We start from the raw sequence: 24,556 nt of genomic DNA on the forward strand, positions 1-24,556 counted from the left end.
AAATTAACTGATTTTTTTGAAAATAGGCTATTCACTGTGCAATTTAAAAACCAAAAGTTATATAATAATAGTTATACCACCATTCGATTCAGCGTAAAATTCTCTATAAACCCTGTAATTCTCATTAACCTGCGATTATTTGAATAGAAATTACAGCAATATATTTGAAAATGGCAAAAAATCGCAAATTTTCACGACTGTATATATGGAAAAATCATTAATTTTTTCTATCTCTCGGATAAAGATAAAAGCTACTGAATATATGTATTTTGGGGTGATAGAAACGAAAATCCATGTTAAATTCTTCTAGAATGTGTAGATTTTAAGATATGGGTCATAATCCGAAATTAACTGATTTTTTTGAAAATAGGCTATTCATTGTGCAATTTAAAAACCAAAAGTTATATAATAATAGTTATACCACCATTCGATTCAGCGTAAAATTCTCTATAAACCCTGTAATTCTCATTAACCTGCGATTGTTTGAATAGAAATGACAGCAATATATTTGAAAATGGCAAAAAATCGCAAATTTTCACGACTGTATATATGGAAAAATCATTAATTTTTTCTATCTCTCGGATAAAGATAAAATCTACAGAATATATGTATTTTGGGGTGATAGAAACGAAAATCCATGTTAAATTCTTCTAGAATGTATAGATTTTAAGACATGTGTCATTATCCGAAATTAACTGATTTTTTTGAAAATAGGCTATTCATTGTGCAATTTAAAAACCAAAAGTTATATAATAATAGTTATACCACCATTCGATTCAGCGTAAAATTCTCTATAAACCCTGTAATTCTCATTAACCTGCGATTATTTGAATAGAAATGACAGCAATATATTTGAAAATGGCAAAAAATCGCAAATTTTCACGACTGTATATATGGAAAAATCATTAATTTTTTCTATCTCTCGGATAAAGATAAAATCTACAGAATATATGTATTTTGGGGTGATAGAAACGAAAATCCATGTTAAATTCTTCTAGAATGTATAGATTTTAAGACATGTGTCATTATCCGAAATTAACTGATTTTTTTGAAAATAGGTTATTCATTGTGCAATTTAAAAACCAAAAGTTATATAATAATAGTTATACCACCATTCGATTCAGCGTAAAATTCTCTATAAACCCTGTAATTCTCATTAACCTGCGATTATTTGAATAGAAATGACAGCAATATATTTGAAAATGGCAAAAAATCGCAAATTTTCACGACTGTATATATGGAAAAATCATTAATTTTTTCTATCTCTCGGATAAAGATAAAATCTACAGAATATATGTATTTTGGGGTGATAGAAACGAAAATCCATGTTAAATTCTTCTAGAATGTATAGATTTTAAGACATGTGTCATTATCCGAAATTAACTGATTTTTTTGAAAATAGGCTATTCATTGTGCAATTTAAAAACCAAAAGTTATATAATAATAGTTATACCACCATTCGATTCAGCGTAAAATTCTCTATAAACCCTGTAATTCTCATTAACCTGCGATTATTTGAACAGAAATGACAGCAATATATTTGAAAATGGCAAAAAATCGCAAATTTTGACGACTGTATATATGGAAAAATCATTAATTTTTTCTATCTCTCGGATAAAGATAAAAGCTACAGAATATATGTATTTTGGGGTGATAGAAACGAAAATCCATGTTAAATTCTTCTAGAATGTATAGATTTTAAGATATGTGTCATAATCCGAAATTAACTAATTTTTTGAAAATAGGCTATTCATTGTGCAATTTAAAAACCAAAAGTTATATAATAATAGTTATACCACCATTCGATTCAGCGTAAAATTCTCTATAAACCCTGTAATTCTCATTAACCTGCGATTATTTGAACAGAAATGACAGCAATATATTTATATAAAATGTATCTTGAGATAAAATAAAGTAAAAAAAAAACGTGTTAAATAGTCTTATTAAATTGAAGCTATGAAAAGAACGCCCATGAAGAATTTATAAGTCTTTCAAACGCATCTTGTAACGTGTTATTCATAAAACGGTACCTTTGGTACTCAACAGTTTCACTTTTAGCACATGTGTTCGCATAACGAAATCCTCTGCGTCATCCGCAAATCCGCGAAACACGAAGAAAATGAAAACGGTCTACTTTTGCTATGGACTGACGTACCGGTTCGGCGCTCTCCAGGTAGTAGTACAGGCGGTCGGGCAGTCCTAGCCCCGAGGGCGATATCCGGACGGAGTACGAGTCGGGTGAGTGAGGATCGGGTTCTACGTGGATTCGAAAGAACGGAGACACTCCGTATGAGACCTGCAGCTTGCTCAGCAGTTCAATCCCGTTGAATTCATCGCGGTTCCAGTTTTTGGTGATGTACCATCCACCTGTAAAGATAAAGACAAAAAAGAACAGTTATATACGACAAAAAGCTCCGAATTTTGTATATAAATAATAATACTAAGAATTTATTTTTAAATTAATTACATCTTACACTAGATTTGCTTAGTACAATCTTAAGTTACAAATTAATTTATTATTACTGTTCTGGTGTACTTGCATCAAAATACAAGCAAAACGAGTACGGTAATAATAGTTCAGTATGTACTTCCCATAAGACAAAGCACAAAGCAGTAGATAAATGAAAGAAGGTAAATTAAAAATGAGTTGCAACGATGGGATCGAAGAGTGGAATAAATAAGCAAAGAACGATGTAGTTTTATTAAAAAATATAAGTAAAGATATTATTATTTTATCAAATAAGCTTGGTTTTTTATTACCTTTTTGGTTTCTCAATATATGTTTTAGGTGAAAAATATATAAAAGAAAAAAATTAGATTAATGCATAAATAAAGTAATGAAAATTGTAGATCAAATGAAACTCACTACTAATAAATATTAAGATGTTAACAATTAATGCAATAGAATATGTTAACTACTTGACAATATATTCTTTGAATCTTTTATCAATTATTTCAGTTATTTACTTTATAGACCTCAGTTTTGAGAAGTCAATAGTTCATATAATAATTATAGATGTATTGGTTTAAGATAATTTCTATATTGTCAAAAATAAAGTGCCTAATTGTTTTCGTCATTGTTTTAATTAATATACAATATGTAATAACTAACAAACGTTAACAAAAGTAAATAAAAATCATTATACTTTTGTTTCCAACTCCATATTCTCCATATATATCAAACATAAATAAATAAATAAATAAACGTTAAACGTGTAGCGGACGACAATATCGAGGAAAAAACCCGGTCCCATTCGGAACACTCTCACTTTCCGAGGAAATGATTTCTCGACCCGTGAGTATATCAGAACAAATTCGATTCGAGACCGCAGAAAGAGAGAGAAAAAAAAAAGAATCAACACAATTAACGGTCACTCCTTAATCTGAATATCAAAAGAGAAATCGAACGGCCGGACCGGGACCCGGTTGATGCGTGTGTATATGAATAGATTTTGTTTCGGCCGGCTCCGTAATTCGGAATAGCGTATGAGGGAAAATCTCTGACCGAATGGGCGGGCTTCGAACGAAGAAAAAACGCCGGCCGACTTGCATAAACATTCGGTCTATTGTTCTAACGAAGTTGGATCCGAATCGTTGTGGTGGGCGTTCGAATTTTAATGATGAGACACGGTGGGGATTAAAATTGATTAATAGTATGACGAGGACGAAGGATTTCACCAGATGCAGTTACAAGTTCTCTAAAAAAGGATTATAATAAAATATTTAAAGTAATATTATGTTAAATGTTGTCCCATAACTCCACTATGACGAAGATAATTTAAAAAATACAAAAAAGGTGGAAATTCTTCAAATATCTATCTATTTTTATCCTTCTACGTATATGTATATAAAAACCTTTAAAAACTCATTCAGATTTACAAATATTTCGAAAGCTAGACTTTATGGGTTTATCTGGACTGGACCTACAGTTTAACGTGGGCTCCGAACCACGGTCCCCAACATTAAGCCTACTGACTGGCGAGTGACCAACTTTAGAAATCATCCCAGAAGACATCCGGTCTTACCCAGCCTGGTTACTGGCGCGACTGGGATCATTTCCCTTGTCGGATTTTACACTCTTGCGTAGAACAATCACAAATTTTAAACAATCACAAACACCAATTTACGACCATGCCCCAGCAGGATTCGAACCGGCGGCTATCGCAATAATAGGAGGACCGTCCTATCGCCTTTACCACTGCGCGCGCCACCAAGCCGGCCCAAATAGTTGTGTTTTATGTGCAACAACATTTTCAACATTTCGAATACCATACCATTTACGTTAAATTTTACTATAACCATGACACTCTCGTCCCTATAGCTCTAACACTGAGACAGTTATAGGAAAAAGTTTTAAAATTAGTGGAAATTCCATTTCTTCGCAACTATATTATAGAGAAAAAGGTAAAATTCCTTGAAATATCCGATTATCTTGCTTTCTAACAAAAAAAAACACGAAAATGTTATTAAAATTTACCCAAGACTATTTCGCTATTTCAAGGGATACTATTAGAGATACGGTTATTGGAAAAATATGGTTATAGCTTATGTGCAACAAAGTTTATGAGAATTTTGATATTACCATTAAATATTGTGATAAAATCATTAAAATGGTTGAAAATAATATATATATATATATATATATATATATATATATATATATATATATATATTATAGAATATTATATATTATAGAAAAAAAGGTAAAATCAGGTATCAGATCCTCTAAATTATATTGTTTTCTATATGTGTTTACAGAACAACCATGTAAATATTGTTAAAATCTGCCCAGGCATTACCTATCCTAATATTTCAAGAAATATTATTAGAGCTACGATTTTTTGGAAATTTTTAAATAGTATAACTTACTAAACTTTGCTATCACACTAACACTTTCATACTCATAGCTCAAATACTATAGGGAGCCACCTAAGTTATACGAAAAAGTTTTAAATGCAAATTCACGACTATCCATCTAGAAAAAAAGCACAAATTATTACCGTATCGTTTTCTATATCGCTTCACATGAAAATATCGTTCTAAATTACGCGGGACTAACTTATTCCGATATTTCAAGATATATATTTAGAGTTACGATTTTTCGAAAATTCCAAATAATAGTTATATATAAATTTTAGGTAATATTTTTATTTTTTTGGTAACACCAAAATTCGTATAACTCTAATTGCACAAGGATATAGGAAAAAGTTGTAAAACGTACAGGAATCTAATATAAAAAATAGTAACTATATGTTGAGTATCAAAACGTATCCATTATATGATTTTTGTATACTTTTACAGAAAAAAACACCGTAATATTTAATAAAAATCTAGACAGAACTTATCTATCATGATATATTAAGAGGTACAATTAGAGCTACGGTTTTTGGAAAATTCTAAATAATAGTTATGTCCTCCTTATATTAAAGTTTGTTTAAAAAATAGTACTGCAATTGATAACATCTACCTTTTCGTCAGTGTATATTTTGAGCTACATTTTTTTAAATAATCTACCAAATCTTTGTCACAAAAAAAACGTGAATTAAAACTGCTTCAAATATCATGGCATCAGTGTTTTTGTGTCATCTCTGGTCTACGATGATGAAAAATAGATTTTCTATAGCCGAAAAGTATAATATTGATAGAAGAAACTCATGTTGTGAACTTGGTGATTTTTTTGTGCCAAAAGGGTACAGAAATTATGAAAAACTATATTATTTGTCAGGAAAATATGATCTATTCCTTATATAAGATGAAAAGTTTCAAAACTATTTATTTCTTTGCTTAACACAAAACTTTGACTCGATTTCGGTACGTGCACGTCGTCTTCGACAAACAGTCTGGTGACCATAACAATTAGCGTGCACCTGACTACCAGTAGTACCAATAATCGAAAGTTTTCATCGCGTCCCAACAACACGCCAGCCTATCAGAGATATAAAAAATATTTTACTACCAGTTAATTGCTATAAATAGTGGATCGTCGCCAATACAAACAAAGCCGGTCGCTATTCGTTTCGACATCTAACCTTGAAAAGAAAGTACCATGAATCGCTCACGTGTGATACCGCCTTGGCCGGCGACCACTGCGATGTTTCGTAAGAAGATCCCTTTGAACGTGCCTCATTGCAATGTCTTTCGGTCGGAATCGGCCGTAATTCACGAATGTGGAAAGCGCCATAACTGGTTGAAGGCGAAATTGGCCATGAGAAACGCGGCACGCACTCCAGTTACACAAGAAAATTCGAAGAAGGAAAAAAATGGGCTTGCGAATTTATTGCCACGGCTCACTATACCGTGACCAGACCGGAATAATCACGTGTCCAATAACATCTATCGTCTAATAGAGACACCAGAAATTGTCTTTGGTTATTTAACATATGGGCTTTATTGCATACACTGCTGATACTACGTTTGTTATTTTCAAAAGAATAGATCAAAAGCTATGTCGTGCTTTTATTTTACACTGCTTCTTGACATTGTGGCAACATTTGACTATGAGAAAGCTCTGTTAAAAGTGGGTGCCGCGATTACTCACTCTTGGCTAAAAACAAGAATATGTTGATATTTCTGAGCAGTGTTTGGCCATGTTTAAACACAACAAACCGAAATTTTTGCATCGATATGTGACAATGGATGAAACATGGATCCATCTAAGTGGACAGCAACTAGTAAACCTCGGCCAAAGCGCTCGAAAGCACGACAATCGGCTGGAAAGGTTATGGCTTCGATATTTTGGGATGCGCAGGGTGCAATGTTCATCGACTATCTTGAGAAGGGAAGCCCCATCAACAGTGAATAATATATAGCATTATTGGAACGCCAAAATTGCAAAGAAACGACCGCATATGCCAAAGAAAAAATGTTTCATCAAGAGAACGTACCGTGTCAATGAATGTGTGATTCGATATGGAGGTTACGTTGATGAATAAAAAGATTTCTTGAAAAAAATACTGCGTTTTCTTTATTGCGCCCAGGACTTTTATCAAATCTCATTAAACAAGACTTTAATTGGACTTGTGAATAGTTATTTCTCTCTATCTCACTCGTATCTTCATAACAAACATGAGCAACCAACATGTTATGTTTATGACAAATCCCATACCCTTCAGTTTTCAATGTAAACTTATATGAACATTATTCAAATATCGTTAATATCTCTCAAAGACATACCCGTCTCGACATTTCGAAGAGTATATCAAACTACGGTTTTTGGAAACTTATTAAATAAATAAAATTAAGATTACTAACACTTCGATAGAACTATTTAATTTTACATTAAATACAGACAGACACTTTCGTCCCTGTAGCTCCATAGCTCCAATACTGTAAAACTTGTAACCATAATACAATTTTGGGACAATGATCGATAGATATATTTTCATTATGGTTTCCTGGCTAGCACCTGTGGGCCTAGACGATGGGATAACCACTGCAGCATAAAAAGGGTGTTACAAACGTAACATGTGTTATGTTTACAGTTCTAAGAAAAAGTCTCCTTGAACTATACTAAGATAGATGAGAGATTTAGAACCTCTCAAAGAGCATCATGTTGACATGATTTATAGACAAATGTTATTGTAATCACCATTGTAATATCTTGAATATTGTCAAGATAGTGACTATTATAATATTTTGTTGAATAATTGTATTTTATTAACCAAGAAAAAAATAGTATTTCTTACAACTTATTAAACGTGTTAAAATTAATGAAAAACTTAACCATTTGCTAAAAATTACATAACGAAAAGCAAAAACTATGGTAAATACCAAACGATAAAAAAATATGTAAAGTCCGGCCTGGTCACCGGCATAGTGGGCCGTCCGATTCGACACCACTTTCGATAGCATTGATACAGATCCGGCGGGTACGGAGCCGCCGCCGCCGCGGCATCGTGCCGCCCGCGGCCTTTCGGTGAAAGACGACACCGACCCAAAAATTTCTCCGAAAGAGAGAAAAAAACGGTCGCGATAACGTCACCGCCAAACTTTTCTCTGTTCGCTCGGCGTTGACGCGCCGGGGCAAGACGACCGACGCTCCGTCTCGCTCGAAAACTAGCCCCCGATCGCTCCCCATTCACGATTATGTTAATGGTACCAGCGCCGCCCGCGTTGCTTTCACCGGATCCGGCCGAGAATCTGCTTACGCGACACCGCTCCGGGCACGTCGTCCTCGCGGTGGTGGTGGCGGAGACCGGGTGGGGTCGAAAGGCCGGGGATAAAACCGAGGGGGCTCGTTCGGAAGCAGCCAAAACATTTCCGGGTCCTCGCCAACGACACACCACACTCGAGACTCGGTGATCGGTACGGATCGGTCACGATGAAGACATTCTTGGTGAGTATCCCATCGTCCAGGGAGCGGTCGAGTTATTTCAACAGGGTTTCTCCGTCGTTTTCCAGCTCGCCGCCGCCATATTGGCCATAGCCAATGCCCGGCCTGAAGCCGGGTACAGTTACCCGGTCCCAGCGGGTCCCCAGCTCACCCTGCCGGGTCCCAGCATCGGAGGGAGTCACGGGGTTTCCAGTATCGGGCTCCTGACAGGAGGGGCGTCTCTGGGAGTCGGTCACGACATCAGCCACATCAGCCTGACGAGCACTGGAGGTAACGCCTACGCGGGAGGAAGCAGCTACGCCGGCTCGGGAAGCTACAGCGGCGGCTCGTCCTTCTCGGGACACGGGTCCTCCCTGCTCTCCGGAGGTTCCTCCCTGTTATCTTCAGGGGGTTCCTACGCCTCCGGACACGGTCACGGATCCTCCCTGTTATCGTCAGGTGGTTCCTACGCCTCCGGGCACGGTCACGGTCACGGATCGTCTCTGTTATCATCTGGAGGATCTTACTCTGGCCACGGATCATCCCTATTATCCTCCGGTGGTTCATCCTTCTCCTCCGGACACGGTTCCTCGTTGTTATCGTCGGGCGGTTCCGGCTCGTTCTCCTCCGGACACGGATCATCTCTCTTGAGCGGAGGTTCCTCGTCGTTCTCCGGTGGATCGTCTTCCTTTGGAGGTTCCGGATCCTTCGGAGGTTCCAGTTCTTTCGGAGGCTCCAGCTCCTTCGGAGGTGGTGCCTCCTCAGGCGCGGCCTTCTCCGGAGCCAGCTCGGGAGCGTTCAGTTCCGCGGCTTCCCTGGGAAATATCGGCGGCGGTTCCACTCTGGTCCAGAAACACATCTACGTGCACGTTCCGCCTCCAGAACCTGAAGATCTGAGACCTCAACGCGTGATTCCGGTAGCGCCCGCTCAGAAACACTACAAGATCATCTTCATCAAGGCCCCGTCTCCTCCTACACCCACAGTGCCCGCCATCCCTCTGCAACCGCAGAACGAGGAGAAGACCTTGGTCTACGTGCTGGTGAAGAAACCCGACGAACAGCCCGAGATCACCATACCAACGCCCGCACCCACCCAACCAAGCAAACCGGAGGTGTACTTCATCCGCTACAAGACCCAGAAGGCCGCTGTCGGTGGTGGTGGTGCCGCCGCCGCTGCGGCCGGAGGATTCTCCAGCGGTTCCCTGTCCAGTTCCAGCTTCTCTGGCGGAGCTTCTCTGGACGCGGGGGCCGATTTCTCCGGAGCATCGGGCTCCCTGGGGATCGGGTCTCACGGGTCGTCCATAGCCGGCGGACTGGGATCGTTCTCCAGCTCCCATAGTAGCTCGTTCGCGTCGAGCTCGTCGTCGTCATCAGGTGGTGCCTCTCTGACCTCCTCCTACGGTCCCCCCGGCTACATCAGCGGGAAACCTGAAGGACCGTACTAAAACACGCCCCATATAGTGATGTCGAGGTGGTTAAAAGACTTAGGAGGACCCCCACGTCGGTATAACTCCGATCTAGTGGTGGACTGCAAACAAAACGAACGTGCGCGGGTCTCTCCCAATAATCGTCGCTTAGTATTAAAAATCCCATTCTGTGTATATTATCGTTCATATATAGTTGTTCATTTTGCCATATTAGAAAGTAGGAAATATATTCCGATAGCTATGTAAGATACGGTGACAAATAATAATGTAGGATATTATTTAAAGGAATAAATTATTTTCGACGCTATACCATCCGTGTTTCATTGTCCCCGACCTTGTTGTTGTTGTTGCACCCGTTCGAAATTCGGTAGTTTCACACCAGATACATGTGTGTATATATAATTTCTTTATTAATATTTGAAAGTTAGCGGCTACACGCCCTGACATAGTTCTTGCCGAAACGTCGATGGACCCCCTTCAATAAAAACCCATTAAATTTATGGCTATTTGAAAGGTTTATGAGCCTGATCGGTGATATACGAGCCAAAAGCAACATTCGATTTCTTTTAATTAAAACAGTACGGTGTAAATACAATCATATGTTTGATGTTTTATACGGTTCGTTGATTATTTTCGGTTCCATTAAATAAAAGTTGTTTTGTCGTTCGATAAGACATACACGATTTTATGATTTAGGTTGGGGATAGAGTACTATTTTTATATACAGAGTGTTCTACGTCCAATTATATTTAACAACCGCTATAGTATAGCTTCATTGAATAAGTATGGGCACTTGTAAAACCATCTATACGGATACTTCGTAAATTACTTAATCTTCAACCTAATTTACACAGAACTGATTTAAATTCCTCAAAACAGGAATGACAGTTTAACGATTTAGTACAAATTAAGTTGCCAGGAGAATATTTACGGTCTGTATCATAAAAATAAAACATCTAAAATACAAAAAGACATACTTTAATAAATTAGTAGCACACTATAAATTGATTTTGAGGGATTTACAACATATGGAGTAACCTGGGTATAACGAGCCAGACATTTTCATAACTATACTCGTGATCAGTGGCATATTACTCCAATGTAAGTAATGCATTTTATCGAATTATGAGACAACAAAATACCATCTGTGGTTTTTCTGTTTTTTTTTTGTTCCTGCTTCTGAAAACTTACGATGAGCACATTCCATCGAAGTTCTCAGACAGTTCAATGAAATTCTGAATAAATGACAAATCAGATGGTGTTAGATCAGTCAATTATTGTTAATTTCCTCATCACAAATCACAGATCTTGCTGAGATTTGATTAAAGGGATATCTATGACTAGAGATTTGAAAAAAAAGAATTTCTTTGCATATATTCTTATAATTTTAGATTATTAAGAAAATGCTCTCAAGAGAAATATTCGAATTATGTTCTAAAGCCTGTAACTCTATGTTTAAAATATTGAAATGATTTACATATATTATATTTAATGTCTTAACGTACAAAAATCTCCAGTATATTCCCATTTATTAACAATTAATAACAAATCAACAATTAAGGCACTAATTAACAACTTTCCCTATTTGTTAGAGGTCTATTGTCAGATTACACTGTATTCATCTGGCTTCGCAGATATTTGCAGACTTAGCTGCTTTTATGGGATACAGTGTCAGGGCAATAAACAGTTTAAGTTGTTTGTTCATCCAACGTACTGGTCAGATCTATTATTCGTTCATAGACATGAGGAACAAAATAAAAAGATACCAATGTGTTCTGTAATACGGTCCTGACTATCCCGCCCCGACTATCTGGCTTAAACTACCTGAATAGTAAACAAGTAAGATGTGTTTCTGTTTTCTAATAGATAAGAACCCCTCAGTGTCGCTTTCTGTCGCCGTTCAACAAGTCACTTCTTTTCTCCGTAAAATAAAACAGTTTTTAGGAAAAATAACAGTTTTTTTTTAAATTTAATTCCCTTTCACAAAATATAACCTGTGCACATTTTATCTTTAGAACTTCCTTCTGTATGTAATATGATATAGTTTCAAGAGCTTTACTTATCAGGTAAATATTCTAATAAAGCCTTACACGTCGAATTTCAACGATTATCAGCCCCAGACTTAACAAACAAATGATAACACCCGACAAAGAAGTGCGGTTTCAACAAAAATAACACATAATCTTTAGAATGTCGACGTCTTCTCGACGCACCATGGTAGAATGTCGATGATATTTAGATTTACCAGGATTAAACAATTTCTGGTATCGAACAAGACAAAGGCACCGGCCATAAAACGCCCTGGGCCGTTGTAAAACCATGGTTTCTATCAGGTCGAAAGAAACAATTTTACAATGTTTGATTTTAGGAAAATTTGCTCGCCATGGCTTTCACTATTGTTTGATTTTTCATATATATATAGAGCCCGGAGAGACAGAATCGTATCATATTACGAGTCCTTGATGATTTATACGAAGATGTATATGGTTGGTGTCGTGGTTTATCTCCTGCACGTAGGATTGGCGATGGCCGACTTGCCCAACTATCAAGCACCGAGTTCGTATCTCGAAAACGCGCCTTACAAGCCGAACATGTTAACTGAGTGAGTATTAGCGACTTTAACACGACGGTATATTAAAAAACAACCAATATTTCTCAGGTATTACCTGCCATCGCGTGTATCCAACCACCAACAACCCACATCCCCTCCAAACGTGGAGTATATCCCCCAATCGAGCCCTGTCACCATCCAAAAACACCTGTACTTTCACGTAGCACCACCAGATCCAGAAGAATTCATCCCGCAAAAGCAGGATCAATCATTACCGAGACAAAAACACTACAAAATAATATTCATTAAAGCTCCGACGTACAACACACCCCAAATGGTGTCACAACGTGCTGTTCTTCCAGACGAACAGACCGTCATCTATGTCCTGGTGAAGAAACCCGATACCCCCGCTGTAAAAGAAGCTCCAGCACCTATACAGGAAATTAACAGGCCGGAAGTATATTTTATTCGATACAAAGGCAAGGAAGATGATGAACAACGGAAACTGGTAGATGACACGGTGGTAGTGGACAGTGTTGATAGTACCGACCCCAACGGAGGGTATAATTATCCCAAACCGCAGTAGAACACGACACAAGAACCATGTAATCGATTAATAAATATGTTTTTTTTTAGTTGGACAGTATATAATTGTATGTAGCATATATTTTTGAATAAAACCCGACCATATGTAACTTTCACTGTTAGTCATATTGAGTACCGCCTTCTTGATCTTATTAGTATGCAGAAGTACTTTCCTTGATCGTGTAAGACACGCTTTGATCGGTGTTTATTACAAGGGATTTCGATATACCCTGGTAAAACGTGTGTATTTTTGTAATAGGCATTGATGACTGTAATAAAGATCCACAAAAATATTCATTTATAATAACAATCTAAATCAAATATCAAATTATAAGTGTGATTACTAAGTAGAAATAAAAGAAGAAAATTTAAAATTTTGTCGTATTAAGATGACTACCAATCAGAAGGGTTACACGAAACATTGACGTCACGAATACATCTAAAGAGTGCCCAGTAGGTACTCCACACAATTATTGAAATTAAGTGTCAGTGCCAATAAAGATGCAGATGGATTTGGCAGAAACAAAAAGAACAAAATTATCATACACAATAAACAAAACAAAAAGGAAATGAACCATGTTCAAGCTGGTTAGCCAGCTTAAATCACATTTCTCTAACTTTTCTCTGTCTTGAAATTTATTTGGAGTTTTTACCCATGTGTAATTGCTAATAAAATGCCTAATTATAACGCAAAAATATTAAAATTATGTATAAATAAGACTTGTAACGATACAAACCGTCCAGTGCGACCAAACAGCTCTGTCACGGGCATATTTTGAAGTGTTTTATAGCGGGCCATTTAAAAATACTGTGTTTCAAATGTCAGTTGATCTTTCAAATGCATTTTAGTTGCAGAAATAACATTTATTCCGGGTAAAGTAAATAAGTAGTAATTGTTATAAAATACTTGTTCGAAATTAGTCATCATGGCTTACAGTCGGTAATACCAGAGAGTGCTGGGAGTACTGTGGAAACACGTTGGATATTCCATATTTACTACGCAACTAATGCCAATGTTACACGATAATTGTGTGTTTCACTGATAGGAGACCAGCAGCACGTCGAACTATTTATCATAATTAAAAATAATTATTACAGGCAGCCACAGTTTGTTTTTTATTCAATAGATAATCTGTACTGTTTCAAATTTGATTGATTCGATATCGATAAAATATAAGTACAGCTGACTGACATTCTGATAAGTTCAATGAGAGTATAAGAAATCAAGTTATATGCAATATCAATAATCAATATAAGGCTAAGAAATAATTTATTTCGCTTTTTCCTAACAGATGGGATAGTTTTAAGGTTGCATATATCTAGTAATCTAGTAACCAGCCGAACCCAAACAGTTATATTTGTTTAGTTGATAATTTAATTTTTACATATATGTCACAAAATTATATTATTATTTTTGAATTGTCTGGGCTCGTCACTGACTTCAAAGTAATCAGTTGGTGGTAGTTAAAATAATATTGTAAATAGATAAATATGTTTCGATGGGTATTAATCTAAATTGTGTGTATATAGTAGAATATAAAATACGTGTAGTGGATAGGTTAAATAAGGTTTTTGTTTATTTTTATTTAGTTATTACAACGATTATTATGTACATATTTTATTTTAATTTTTTTTTTGTGTTAAAAATCTAAGTTTGATCTTGTTTGAAAATATATATTTTTTGTTAAAAATATTTTATTTTTCTCTTTTTAGTGTTAGATGTTTACTCAATAAATTGAGCAGTTATTTTATTTTATATATTTTAAAGTTTCCTTTACCAACTATGGGTTTATCTGGACTGGACCTACAGTTTTTATCGTGGGCTCCGAACCACGCATTAAGCCTACCGACTGGCGAGTGACCAACTTTAGAAATCATCTCAGAAGACATCCGGCCATGCCCAGCCTGGTTACTGGCGTAACTGGGATCATTTTCCTTATCGGATTTTACACTCTTACCTAGGATAATCACAAATGTAAATTTACGACCATGCCCCAGCAAGATTCGAACCCGCGGCTATCGCAGCAGTAATCGTACCGTCCTATTGCCTTTACCACAACACCACCAAGCCGGCAGTTATTTTATTTAATATTACCATGGATAGGTCAAGTAAAGGTACAGCCCGTATGAGAAAAAATAGGAATAAAGAAATAATGATTACAATTAAGGAGCGCTTCAGGCCACCGGGTCCGCTACCCAATCTAAGTGATTTGACAAATCTTCTAATTAAACAACAAAAAGTTATTGTCCCAGCCGGGAGTCGAACCAACGATCTCCGTTAAAGAGCTAAACGCATTAACCATATAGTGGCAGTAGTGTACAATATTTCTACGACGTTGTATATGCTATAGTTTGGGCTTAGAAGGCAAACTGAATGGCTTCTACACTGAACGACTTTCCGATTTTTCGTCACATCAACTCAGCGGTAACAGTATACACAAATATTTAATTATTATAGATAAAATATATGTGAAAATATACTACGTGCCTTTTAAATTTGAGCGCTTCTCCCCAACAGATCCTAATTTGGTTCCAATGAAGCCACCCATCACCCCAGTACACTTTCTCAAGGAGCAGCAAGAGTCCTTGATTTCCTTATTCTTCGAGTCCTTGTCGAATTAAACTCTGATCATCGTCCGGTCCTTCTCAAACTCGGAAACTGCGCCACTACTCAAGTCCCACTCACAAGATTCAGGATAAAGACTGACTGGAAAAACTACCAATCTCTTCTCCTGGAATCCGAACCAATTAAGAAAATTAACACACCAGAACAGCTCGACGAAGCCGTATTCAAACTAACTCGCGATATTCAGTCTGCTCATGAATCTGCCACTGTCGAAATTTCATCACAACCCCAACCGTGGAGAAATTTAGAGCGAGGGAGGCGAACAGAGCATGCAACAGGGTAAAGGTAGCCGTCTCGACTTGGCGAGCGATGAAATGGAACTCATTTCTCGCGGACCAAAGACTGGATGGCCCCCCCTGGCTTCTTACGTGCCTCCAAATGCCTCGTGGGGAAGACGCACAATGTCATCCCCCCTGAAGTCAGCGGTTACAGGAAATTTCGCAGTCACTGACCAAGAAAAAGTCGAAAAAAATGTATTGTAACTGATGTATTGTCGAAATGTATTGGTAAACCCAGAGACAGTCCCACATAACCTGGTCCAACTTGTCACTACAGGGCAAGTCTCCGCGACCAGGTATGCGTCATGCATTCCGCCACCTGATTTTAGGCCAGAACAAAAAAAATTAAAGAAAAACTGATTTTGGGATCACTATAACATACAACTCTTCGTTGATTATGTAGCGTTAAGCAATAGTAACGAATCAAAGAGCTTTGATTAAGTAGCATTGAATCACTAAGAGGTTTGAAAACTGCTCAGCTTTTGTCTAACGTGATATACTCTCCTTATTGAATGTATAACTCCGAAGAAAAGAAGATACGATTAAATTAAATGAAGTACAACTCTCCCCTAGTACATTATTCTACTTTTTCCAAATTAAACGCATAACAGTACACTTACGGTCATCACTACTTTCCTTTCCAGAATCAGACTAACAAAGAAATATAAAATATAGGAAAAAAAAGTCAGAAAGTTGAATCCTGCCTTGGAATCAAGACAGCGCCGTCAGTTTAATGAAATATATTAGGTATTTCACGACACCACATCATCAATTTTGATGTTTAGTATCAACAACTGAAGCAATCAAACAAAACGGGACGGAATCGAGTTTCCCCAAAACAACATCTAACGTTTCAGGTTTTTTTTTTACGTAATTCGCGGTTCCCTATACTCGTATATAAAGAAAGATTGTTTAATTTCGCTTGTTGGTCGGTCCAATAAAATAGGTTACCAACTCATATTCGACATGTCTAAGTGGCCGCAAGCCGGAAATATTCGACCGTCTATTTTGGGCCAACATTAAAACCATCGAGATATGATCCATTTGCTTTCTGATTTCTGGTAAATAAACTCGAGAGAGGCGTTCCGATAATCGCCAGTTTGTATTTTTAGCGGCGCCATTTAGTAATATTCGACGGGTCGCGGCACCAATAGAAAAAGGTATCGAAACGTTGAGGTATGGACATAGAGAAATAGAGATTTAACTTCATGGGAAATTTTGGGGAAATGTTTCGCGACGTCCAACATCTAGATGTCGCTACGTTTAACTTATTACTTGTTTTATTCGCCATGCTAAGAGTCGCGACGGGATCTGATTGGTTCATATCGTTCTATGGTTTGTTTATTTTTACGCTATGTTCCCTATATAGAGAATAGTGTGGTTATTATTATTTAATTTTATTAGTATATTCAAGTTGGTAGTGTTGGTCTAGCAAGTGTTGTGTGCCCGGTTGCACAGATAGCAAGAAAATGCAACATTGTTTTCCATTAAAAAAGTACCCAAAAAATTGAGTAAAAAACATTAAAAATCCTAAACTGGTTGGGTTAAACATGAAATAGATTTATGATCGTTACCGCGTGTGTCATAGACATTATTGTGATACATTTAAACTTTCCTTTAAGTATTTATGAACAATTTAGTGATGGTGAAAATAATACCACGAGCCCAGAATATGTACAAATGGAAGTGGATCAAAATCAAAATGATATAGAAGGTGAATTGAAGGAGTCAGTCACATTTCTGTTCATAATTGTTACCATTAATTTCTAAACTGTCTTACTATATTTGTAGTGCCTATTTCCATCGTTCCACGCTCACAACCAGGGTGTTCGAAGCAAGTATCATCGACATTTGAACAAACTTCAGAAGGTAATGTAAAGTTTGTATTCATTCAGCCAGTATCCCCCTTTCTGCTCATTCTTACCGTTAATTACTTGACTCTACAACTTCAGTCCAGATGTTCCTATGAGACCAAACAAAGTTTTACGTTGTACCGTAGTGTACATCTCAGGTTATTTAGTAAAACTTTTTGAAAAAAGAAATTATGTGTGATTTTTGTTTACATACAATTATGAATAAATCAGTAGACCCACAAATTGAAATTTTGGGGAAATGTTTCGCGACGTCCAACATGTAGATGTCGTTACCTTTAACTTATTACTTGTTTTATTCGCTATGCTAAGAGCCGCGACAGGATCTGATTGGTTCATTTCGTTCTATGGTTTGTTTATTTTTACGCCATTTTCAATGTGCCCTTCAGGTTTCTATTTCCATATCACTGCCTGATCTATGCTTTGAGCTTAATTTGGTACGGTCTTTAGAGTGACCACTGTTGTTCCTCTTGCTCGGTGGTGATGAGCTACGCGAGGAGCCAGGCGTTGAATTCCGATAATTTTCGGAAACGGTCTGCCTCTCTTTACTCTTATTGGGCAGACTTGAAGGAGCTTCTCCCCTTCTCTGGGACTGAGATCGGGATGAATGGGGATGGCGGGCTCTTGTTGAAGCCGAGGTGTTTTCAGTGGAGGTTTGTCGATCTGGATGCTTCCTTCATTTCTTGTTTATCTATGTTGCATTGAGTTGCGGTAGTGACAAGTTTTTTTTACAGCACTGGCAAAATTTATTTGAGTATTCCCCAACTGCAGTCTAGCTAAATTCCTAGTCACGAAGTATGACATCTTTTCATGAGTTTTTGCTTTCTGTATTAAAAGTTCCTCCTTGAATACAGGGCATCCCCTGTATGTTGGAGAGTGTTCCTGTCCACAGTTAACACAGTAAAGCGGAGGGGAGCATTCTACTTCTCCATGTGTGTTTTCCCACAAGGGGGACAGGTAGGAGCATATGTACAATTCATGGACATGTGACCGGATCTCTGGCATTGATAACATCTCATGGGGTTTGGGATATATTGTCTAACTTTCGGACTTAGGTAACCTGCCTTGATTTTTTCAGGGATGTGATCCTTTCTAAATGTTAGGATGTAGCTATTGGTTGCAACGATCTCTCCATTTTTCTTCGAGACGATGCGCTTTACCGATGTTACTCTCTGTGATGCTAAATTCTCCAGTATCTCCTCGTCTGTACACAGATTATAGTCCCTGCTCGATATAACTCCTTTGCAGAAATTTAGTGTATTATGTGGGGCAACTGTTACCTGTATACTGTGAAATTTCTTTAGTTTCATCACACTCTCTGACTGTCTAAAATTTGACACTGCAACTAGTATTGTTCCATTTCTAAGTTTTTTAACTGACTGTACTTATGTATAGTAAATGGCGATAAACTTGTCAGTATGATCACCCTCGGATGATATGATAAAATATTTGTCGTATTCATCTTGCGTATGACTATTCTGTAGTTCATTCTCTTTCCGGAGCCTCTTTAAACCACTATTTTGGGTGCCGGTAGTTGTTACCTGCATCCCGACCTGGTCCCCTATCGGGAGTGCTGCGCAATCGACGGCTAACGGTCGAGCGGGGCCTGCGCGACCACCCACGGCCTCGACCGGTTCCGAATCCCTGCGCCGCAATTTTGTTCTCCAAATTATGTAAATCCATAGTTTATGAGAAAGACATAGAACACATAGGGGACGCTACTAGACGGCACATAACTGGGGCCCCGGGATCGTCACACCCGTACTATGGCCGCGACGCGTCAACCTTGGTTGTCACCTCGCAGTCACAGCCCCCCGGGGGACTTAGGAATTATAAATTCTAGCACAATTTAACATAGATTTTCGTTTCATCCACTCCAAAATACATATATTTTGAACGTTTCTTCGTGAAATTTTGCATTTTTTACTGACATTTTCGTTTAAATAATCACAGGTTTACGAAAATTGAAGAGATTATAAAGAATTGTACGTTGAATCGAATAGTAGTATAATAATTTTTGTACAACCTTTAGTTTTTTAGTTATGGAATGGAAAGTATATTGAAGAATTTTTATTTAAATCACATTTCTCAAAAGTTATAAATCCTAAAGCAAATTAACATGGATTTTCGGTTAATTTAACTTCAAAATACCTATATTTTGACGGTTTCACCTTTAATCAAGGGGGTAAAAAAAATTGTCACTTTTGAAATATCTATGAAGTCATAAATATAAGGGATTTTGGTATTTTATTAACTTACCATATATTATATACGAAATATAAATATAATGTCCTATATAAACATAATAATTAGAATAAATTAAACATTTGTTCCAGTTTTATTCCAATTAACTCTCAAAAAGTACGAAAAACTACCACTCATTTACCGCATCCCGCATCTTCTGTAGCCCTGATCGAGGGTCTTTCTAAACCAGGTCCCTCCGAATCGACCGCCACATCGTCTTTCGAAAGTCGGTGTCGCCGCGTGCCTCGAAGGAATGCGGCCACCGGTCGCGTCCTCTGCACCCCTGGTAGGAAATATGTAAAAGTGAGGACCCTCCGAGTGGGAAAAACAACGTTGAGGGACGTTTCGACGGAAAGGGCACCGCGTTCTTCTTTCTACCCTTACACGGACGATCGCCACCTTAAATCGTGAGTGACGAAGTGCGCGCACCTCCTACCGATCCTGGCGACCTGTCCGAGGTTCTCTTTATCTAAAGATTCCCGGGGATGAGCTTCAGCGCCCTCTACACGGAAACGCGACAAACGCCGCGATAAATTCGGCCGAAAGGAATTTCAAGCTGGAATTCGGACGTTTCGGTCATCAGGGTGGTAGAGACCGGAGGAGGGTTGCCTTGGATGGGACCTAGATCGACGGAAAAGGTGAGGGTGCAAGGAAAAAGACCCGCATTATTACTACCCTCTATTTTCGTCGGGTATTGGGGTAGTAGAAAGCGATAGAAGTGAATGTTGGATAGAGCTCCTAGTTTTGTAGTCAGATACCTTTAGGCTTTACGATTATTATTTATAAATCTGATCTACTTTAGTATTGTTATTACCAATAAATTAAAGAAGCACGAAACTGTAACCAACGAGCCGACAATCATTGACATGATGAAATTGCTTAGTGAATTTCAGACTGAAATGCGACACAATCTCAGCCAGTTAACAAAACAGGGTGGAAAAATTAGAAAAATTGCAAAACATGATAAAGAAAAACAAAAATGAGCAATTCGTTCTTAAGAATAATAACATGAAACGCAAATGGGCTAAAACAGGGAGTCCTGAAACTAGAACTATTTGTGAGAACAAATAACGGGGACTCATTATTCTAAAAAAAATACATTAAAATACGGAGTTATGATGTACACTAGACAGTACATCCCAGCGAACGTGCTCGAAGCGAAGGTCTAATTATAAAACAACATACAAGATAAGAATTTAAGAATTTCCAACAAAACGAGATCAAAAAAAAAAGAAATACAGCTACGATAGTTAGCATTGAAAAGAACGGCGTTGAAATAAATATAGGAGCTATATACTGTCCACCAAGATAAAAAATAACACAATAGTAATACAGCGAGTTATTTTTAAAATTAGGCCCAAGATTTATTATTGGAGGGAACTTTCTAATAACACCTGAAAAAGAAACGAATTACCCGCAGCAGTTAATATTATAAATTGTAATCATTCATGGCGTGATCCCACTTACTAGCCCACCGACAGTAATAAAGTACCAGACCTACTGGAGTTTTACATTTCGAAAATCAAATACAAATCGAGCGCTTGTGCGAACTATCATCTAATCACACTCAAGTATTGTTAACACTAGGCACGACAAACCGGGCAAAAAAAAACAAAAAGGCCTAATCTTAATAACAAATTTGCTAACTGGCACACGTTTAAACTTATAATGCAGAAATAAATCAGTTTAGATGTAAGACTCAAAAGTATAGAAAATCTTGAGCAGCAAACCCGAGATATAACTGAACAAATTCGGTCAGCTGCAAAAGAAGTTAGTTACCCCAACATCGAGAGAGAAATCACAACATGAGGTAGGAGGATTGATAAAAGAAGGACGAAAAACTATAAAAGTATGGCAAGCAACAAGAAAGGCTGTAGACAAAACAATATTTAATCGAAATAGTAAATACATATATCAAAAAACTGCTTCGAAAAATATTGTAAGTAAATTAAATAAGTAAATAAGAGAAAGCAACTCGGAGATTTAAAAGACCAATTATTATAGTACCGCCTATTAAACATGATCGAAATAATGGGTTCAACGCAACGATGAAAAAGGAATATAGAATATAGAATAGAATGACAAAGATATAGAATCTACAATGTAACAACTGTACTACAACTGTACTACAACTGTAAATATGATTTATACAATGGAATAATTTCCATTAAAAAAACTAATAACAATATCAGTCTTAAAAGGGCTCCAGAAATTGATGATAGTTCGTCTGAATTATTGAAAGGACTGCCACGAAAAGCAATAATCATGTTGACATACATATTCAATGCTTGCTTGGGACTGAGGCATAGTTCGGATAAAATAATTAAATTCAAATAATTATGCTCAAAAAACCTGGCAACCCGACAGAACAAGTCGGACGTTCCTATCTATATCGCTGCTACCTGCGATATCAAAATTATTTGAGAAACTGTTGTTAAAACGTATTAAACCGTTTATAAAAATGACCAGATTTCACACCACTCAACAATCGACGAAGAGTACAGAGTCACAGCGGTTGTTAAAAGGCATTTGAATAAAATAAATACTGTCCTGCAATATTCCTGGGCGTCCCACAAGCTTTTGATCGGATCGGAATTACTGTCAGTTGATGGAATCATATTTTTTTTCCCAAGAATATTCTCGTATCAAGAGGCACTCTCAATACTAAACATATTTCGGCTGGAGTTTCACATGGGTAGTGTCTTGGGACAATTCCTATATTTACTCTACACTGCTGATATCTCAATAATAACAGAAACAGTACTTGGAACATTTGCCGACAACACAGCTATCATGGCAAAAGATATATCTCCGCCTAAAGCTGTAGGAAAAGTACAAGTAGCGGTTAACAAGATCTATAAATGGACTAGAGATTGGAAAATACAGCCTTGTCCGTATTAATTTTGCGTTACGATGAAACGATAAAAACCTAATTATATCACTTGATGGATGCCCGATTCCTCAATCAGAACCAACTAAATACCTCGGTATCCATCTCGATGATAAGTTAAAGTCAAGCAACTATACTGGTTGGACATATTAGGTGCAAATATGGGATTGTACTAAAAGACCAAACCAAGAAGTAATCCGACGCTGACAAAACAAAGTTCTACGATTAATTACCGATGCTTATCGCTACGTAACCAACGAAGAACTGTACGATGACCTCATCAACCTTAAAACGTGAAATAAGGTTGCTAAATCACAGCAACGTGGAAGCAATAAGACTACTCGATTAGTACAAGTAGCACACACAGGAAAACAGAAGATTGCAGCGAACCAAACCAAGCGACCTAAGTAAACACTGAGAAATAATTTAATACAAAAAAAATCCTCCGAAATTGCAAACCTTCACCTTCTATTTCTTGCTCTGATAAAATAATGAATGTTCTCGATAAATTCGAATGATTGTTTGTTTATATTAAATGCATCTCGATTTACTGACCCACTAAGCACGCGAAAGCACCATAAAAAAACTCGGGACGTTCTAAAAATATTTCAAACTCGAACAGCATCACCAAAAAAAAGTATTGTTACGGTAGTGATGGACTTCTAGTGATATAAGTTGCCGGAAGGGTAGGGTAAAGTGACAGTATCGCAAAAATCAGACTCTCCCATCGATACATCTAAATCAGAACGTCGAAAAGCGCTTCTATTCCGACTACTTTCACCCGTACGCTTCACAGCTCTCATCGCGCTACATCAACAATCGACCACAGAATATTTCTTTTAAGTCTCACCGCGGAAGTGGTACCATAATCACCAAAATAGCGGCCCAAAACAAGCAAATAACCTCACACTATATCCAATCCCAATTTTCATATAGGCGATGGACAATATAAAATGAACAATATAATATAGCACAACTTATTGCATGTTGGTAACACTTTCCGTGTACATCAAGCGGCTCATATTCATATGTATTACTCAGTTTATATGCCAAATCTTGTACGTAACTATTAGTTTATATATTATTCATATAAATTAGTTTTTTTCTAACTAGATATTTTGAACTCAGTGAACAATTGTTTAGTTCACACTTCGACGAAATGATATTATAAAATCGTATACATACACCTGATGCGATTTAACACACCGTAACACCATCTGTTGTAAATCCTTTAATATTAATTTGTAGGCCTAATGGTAGAGTAGTACTAGAAAGTAAAGAGTAGAAACTATTCAGGCACTCTATAGATCTATTCTGCCAAGAATTCTAACTGTTTTAAAATCAAATGGTGTATATGTTAGGTTCTGATATCATTTTGTGCGTCCCCTGTATATATTAATGACATTGTATAGCTGAATACACAAAAATTACAATTATCCTCATAAAACATGTTTACTACCAGGAATATTTAACATAATAAAACTCTCACCCCCCTTTGATCGACGCCACTGATCACCCGGCCAGCTCACGTCCTAGACCTAATCGATACCAACCCCAACAGAGCGGAGGGCTAGTCACCCCGGCGATTCCCTAGTCTCCTAATAGAAAAACCCTCTATGGCTCTATATTTCCCGTTTAGGCGCCAAGTTCCTTCGACCCTTGGCTCGCGCTGGTTCATCCCTCTGCGTTGGAGGGTTGCGCGCGACCTTAGTCCATTTCTACGACCCTGATAACGGGAAAAAGGGGCGGGTGTCACTTAAAGGGGAGCCGCGA

The 24,556-nt window shown here is 37.4% G+C and overlaps 2 protein-coding genes across 4 annotated transcripts in view; one reads left to right on the top strand and one right to left on the bottom strand.

Annotated features, from left to right (window-relative positions):
- The window catches only part of LOC143203568 (protein gone early), a 44,527-nt gene that overhangs the window by 14,616 nt on the left and 5,355 nt on the right, over positions 1–24,556 (bottom strand). For both annotated transcript variants that reach the window (XM_076415773.1, XM_076415772.1), the window contains exon 5: positions 2,156–2,367. In XM_076415773.1, coding sequence (XP_076271888.1) covers positions 2,156–2,367 — 212 coding nt within the window. The remainder of the gene's footprint in view (positions 1–2,155; positions 2,368–24,556) is intronic.
- Positions 8,101–10,045, top strand: LOC143203573 (uncharacterized). 2 transcript variants are annotated; one of them, XM_076415778.1, is made up of 2 exons: positions 8,101–8,335; positions 8,380–10,045. In XM_076415778.1, exons 1-2 carry the CDS (start codon positions 8,321–8,323, stop codon positions 9,754–9,756), a joined length of 1,392 nt encoding a protein of 463 aa, XP_076271893.1. In that variant the 5' UTR covers positions 8,101–8,320; the 3' UTR covers positions 9,757–10,045. The 2 variants fall into 2 exon arrangements, with proteins under 2 accessions (XP_076271893.1, XP_076271892.1); XM_076415777.1 differs by having other exon boundaries at positions 8,190–8,335; positions 8,401–10,045.

This window comes from Rhynchophorus ferrugineus, unplaced genomic scaffold (genome assembly GCF_030347505.1).
Source record: "Rhynchophorus ferrugineus isolate W39M unplaced genomic scaffold, kcgeb_rfMv2 rfM10, whole genome shotgun sequence".
Lineage (NCBI taxonomy): Eukaryota > Metazoa > Arthropoda > Insecta > Coleoptera > Curculionidae > Rhynchophorus > Rhynchophorus ferrugineus.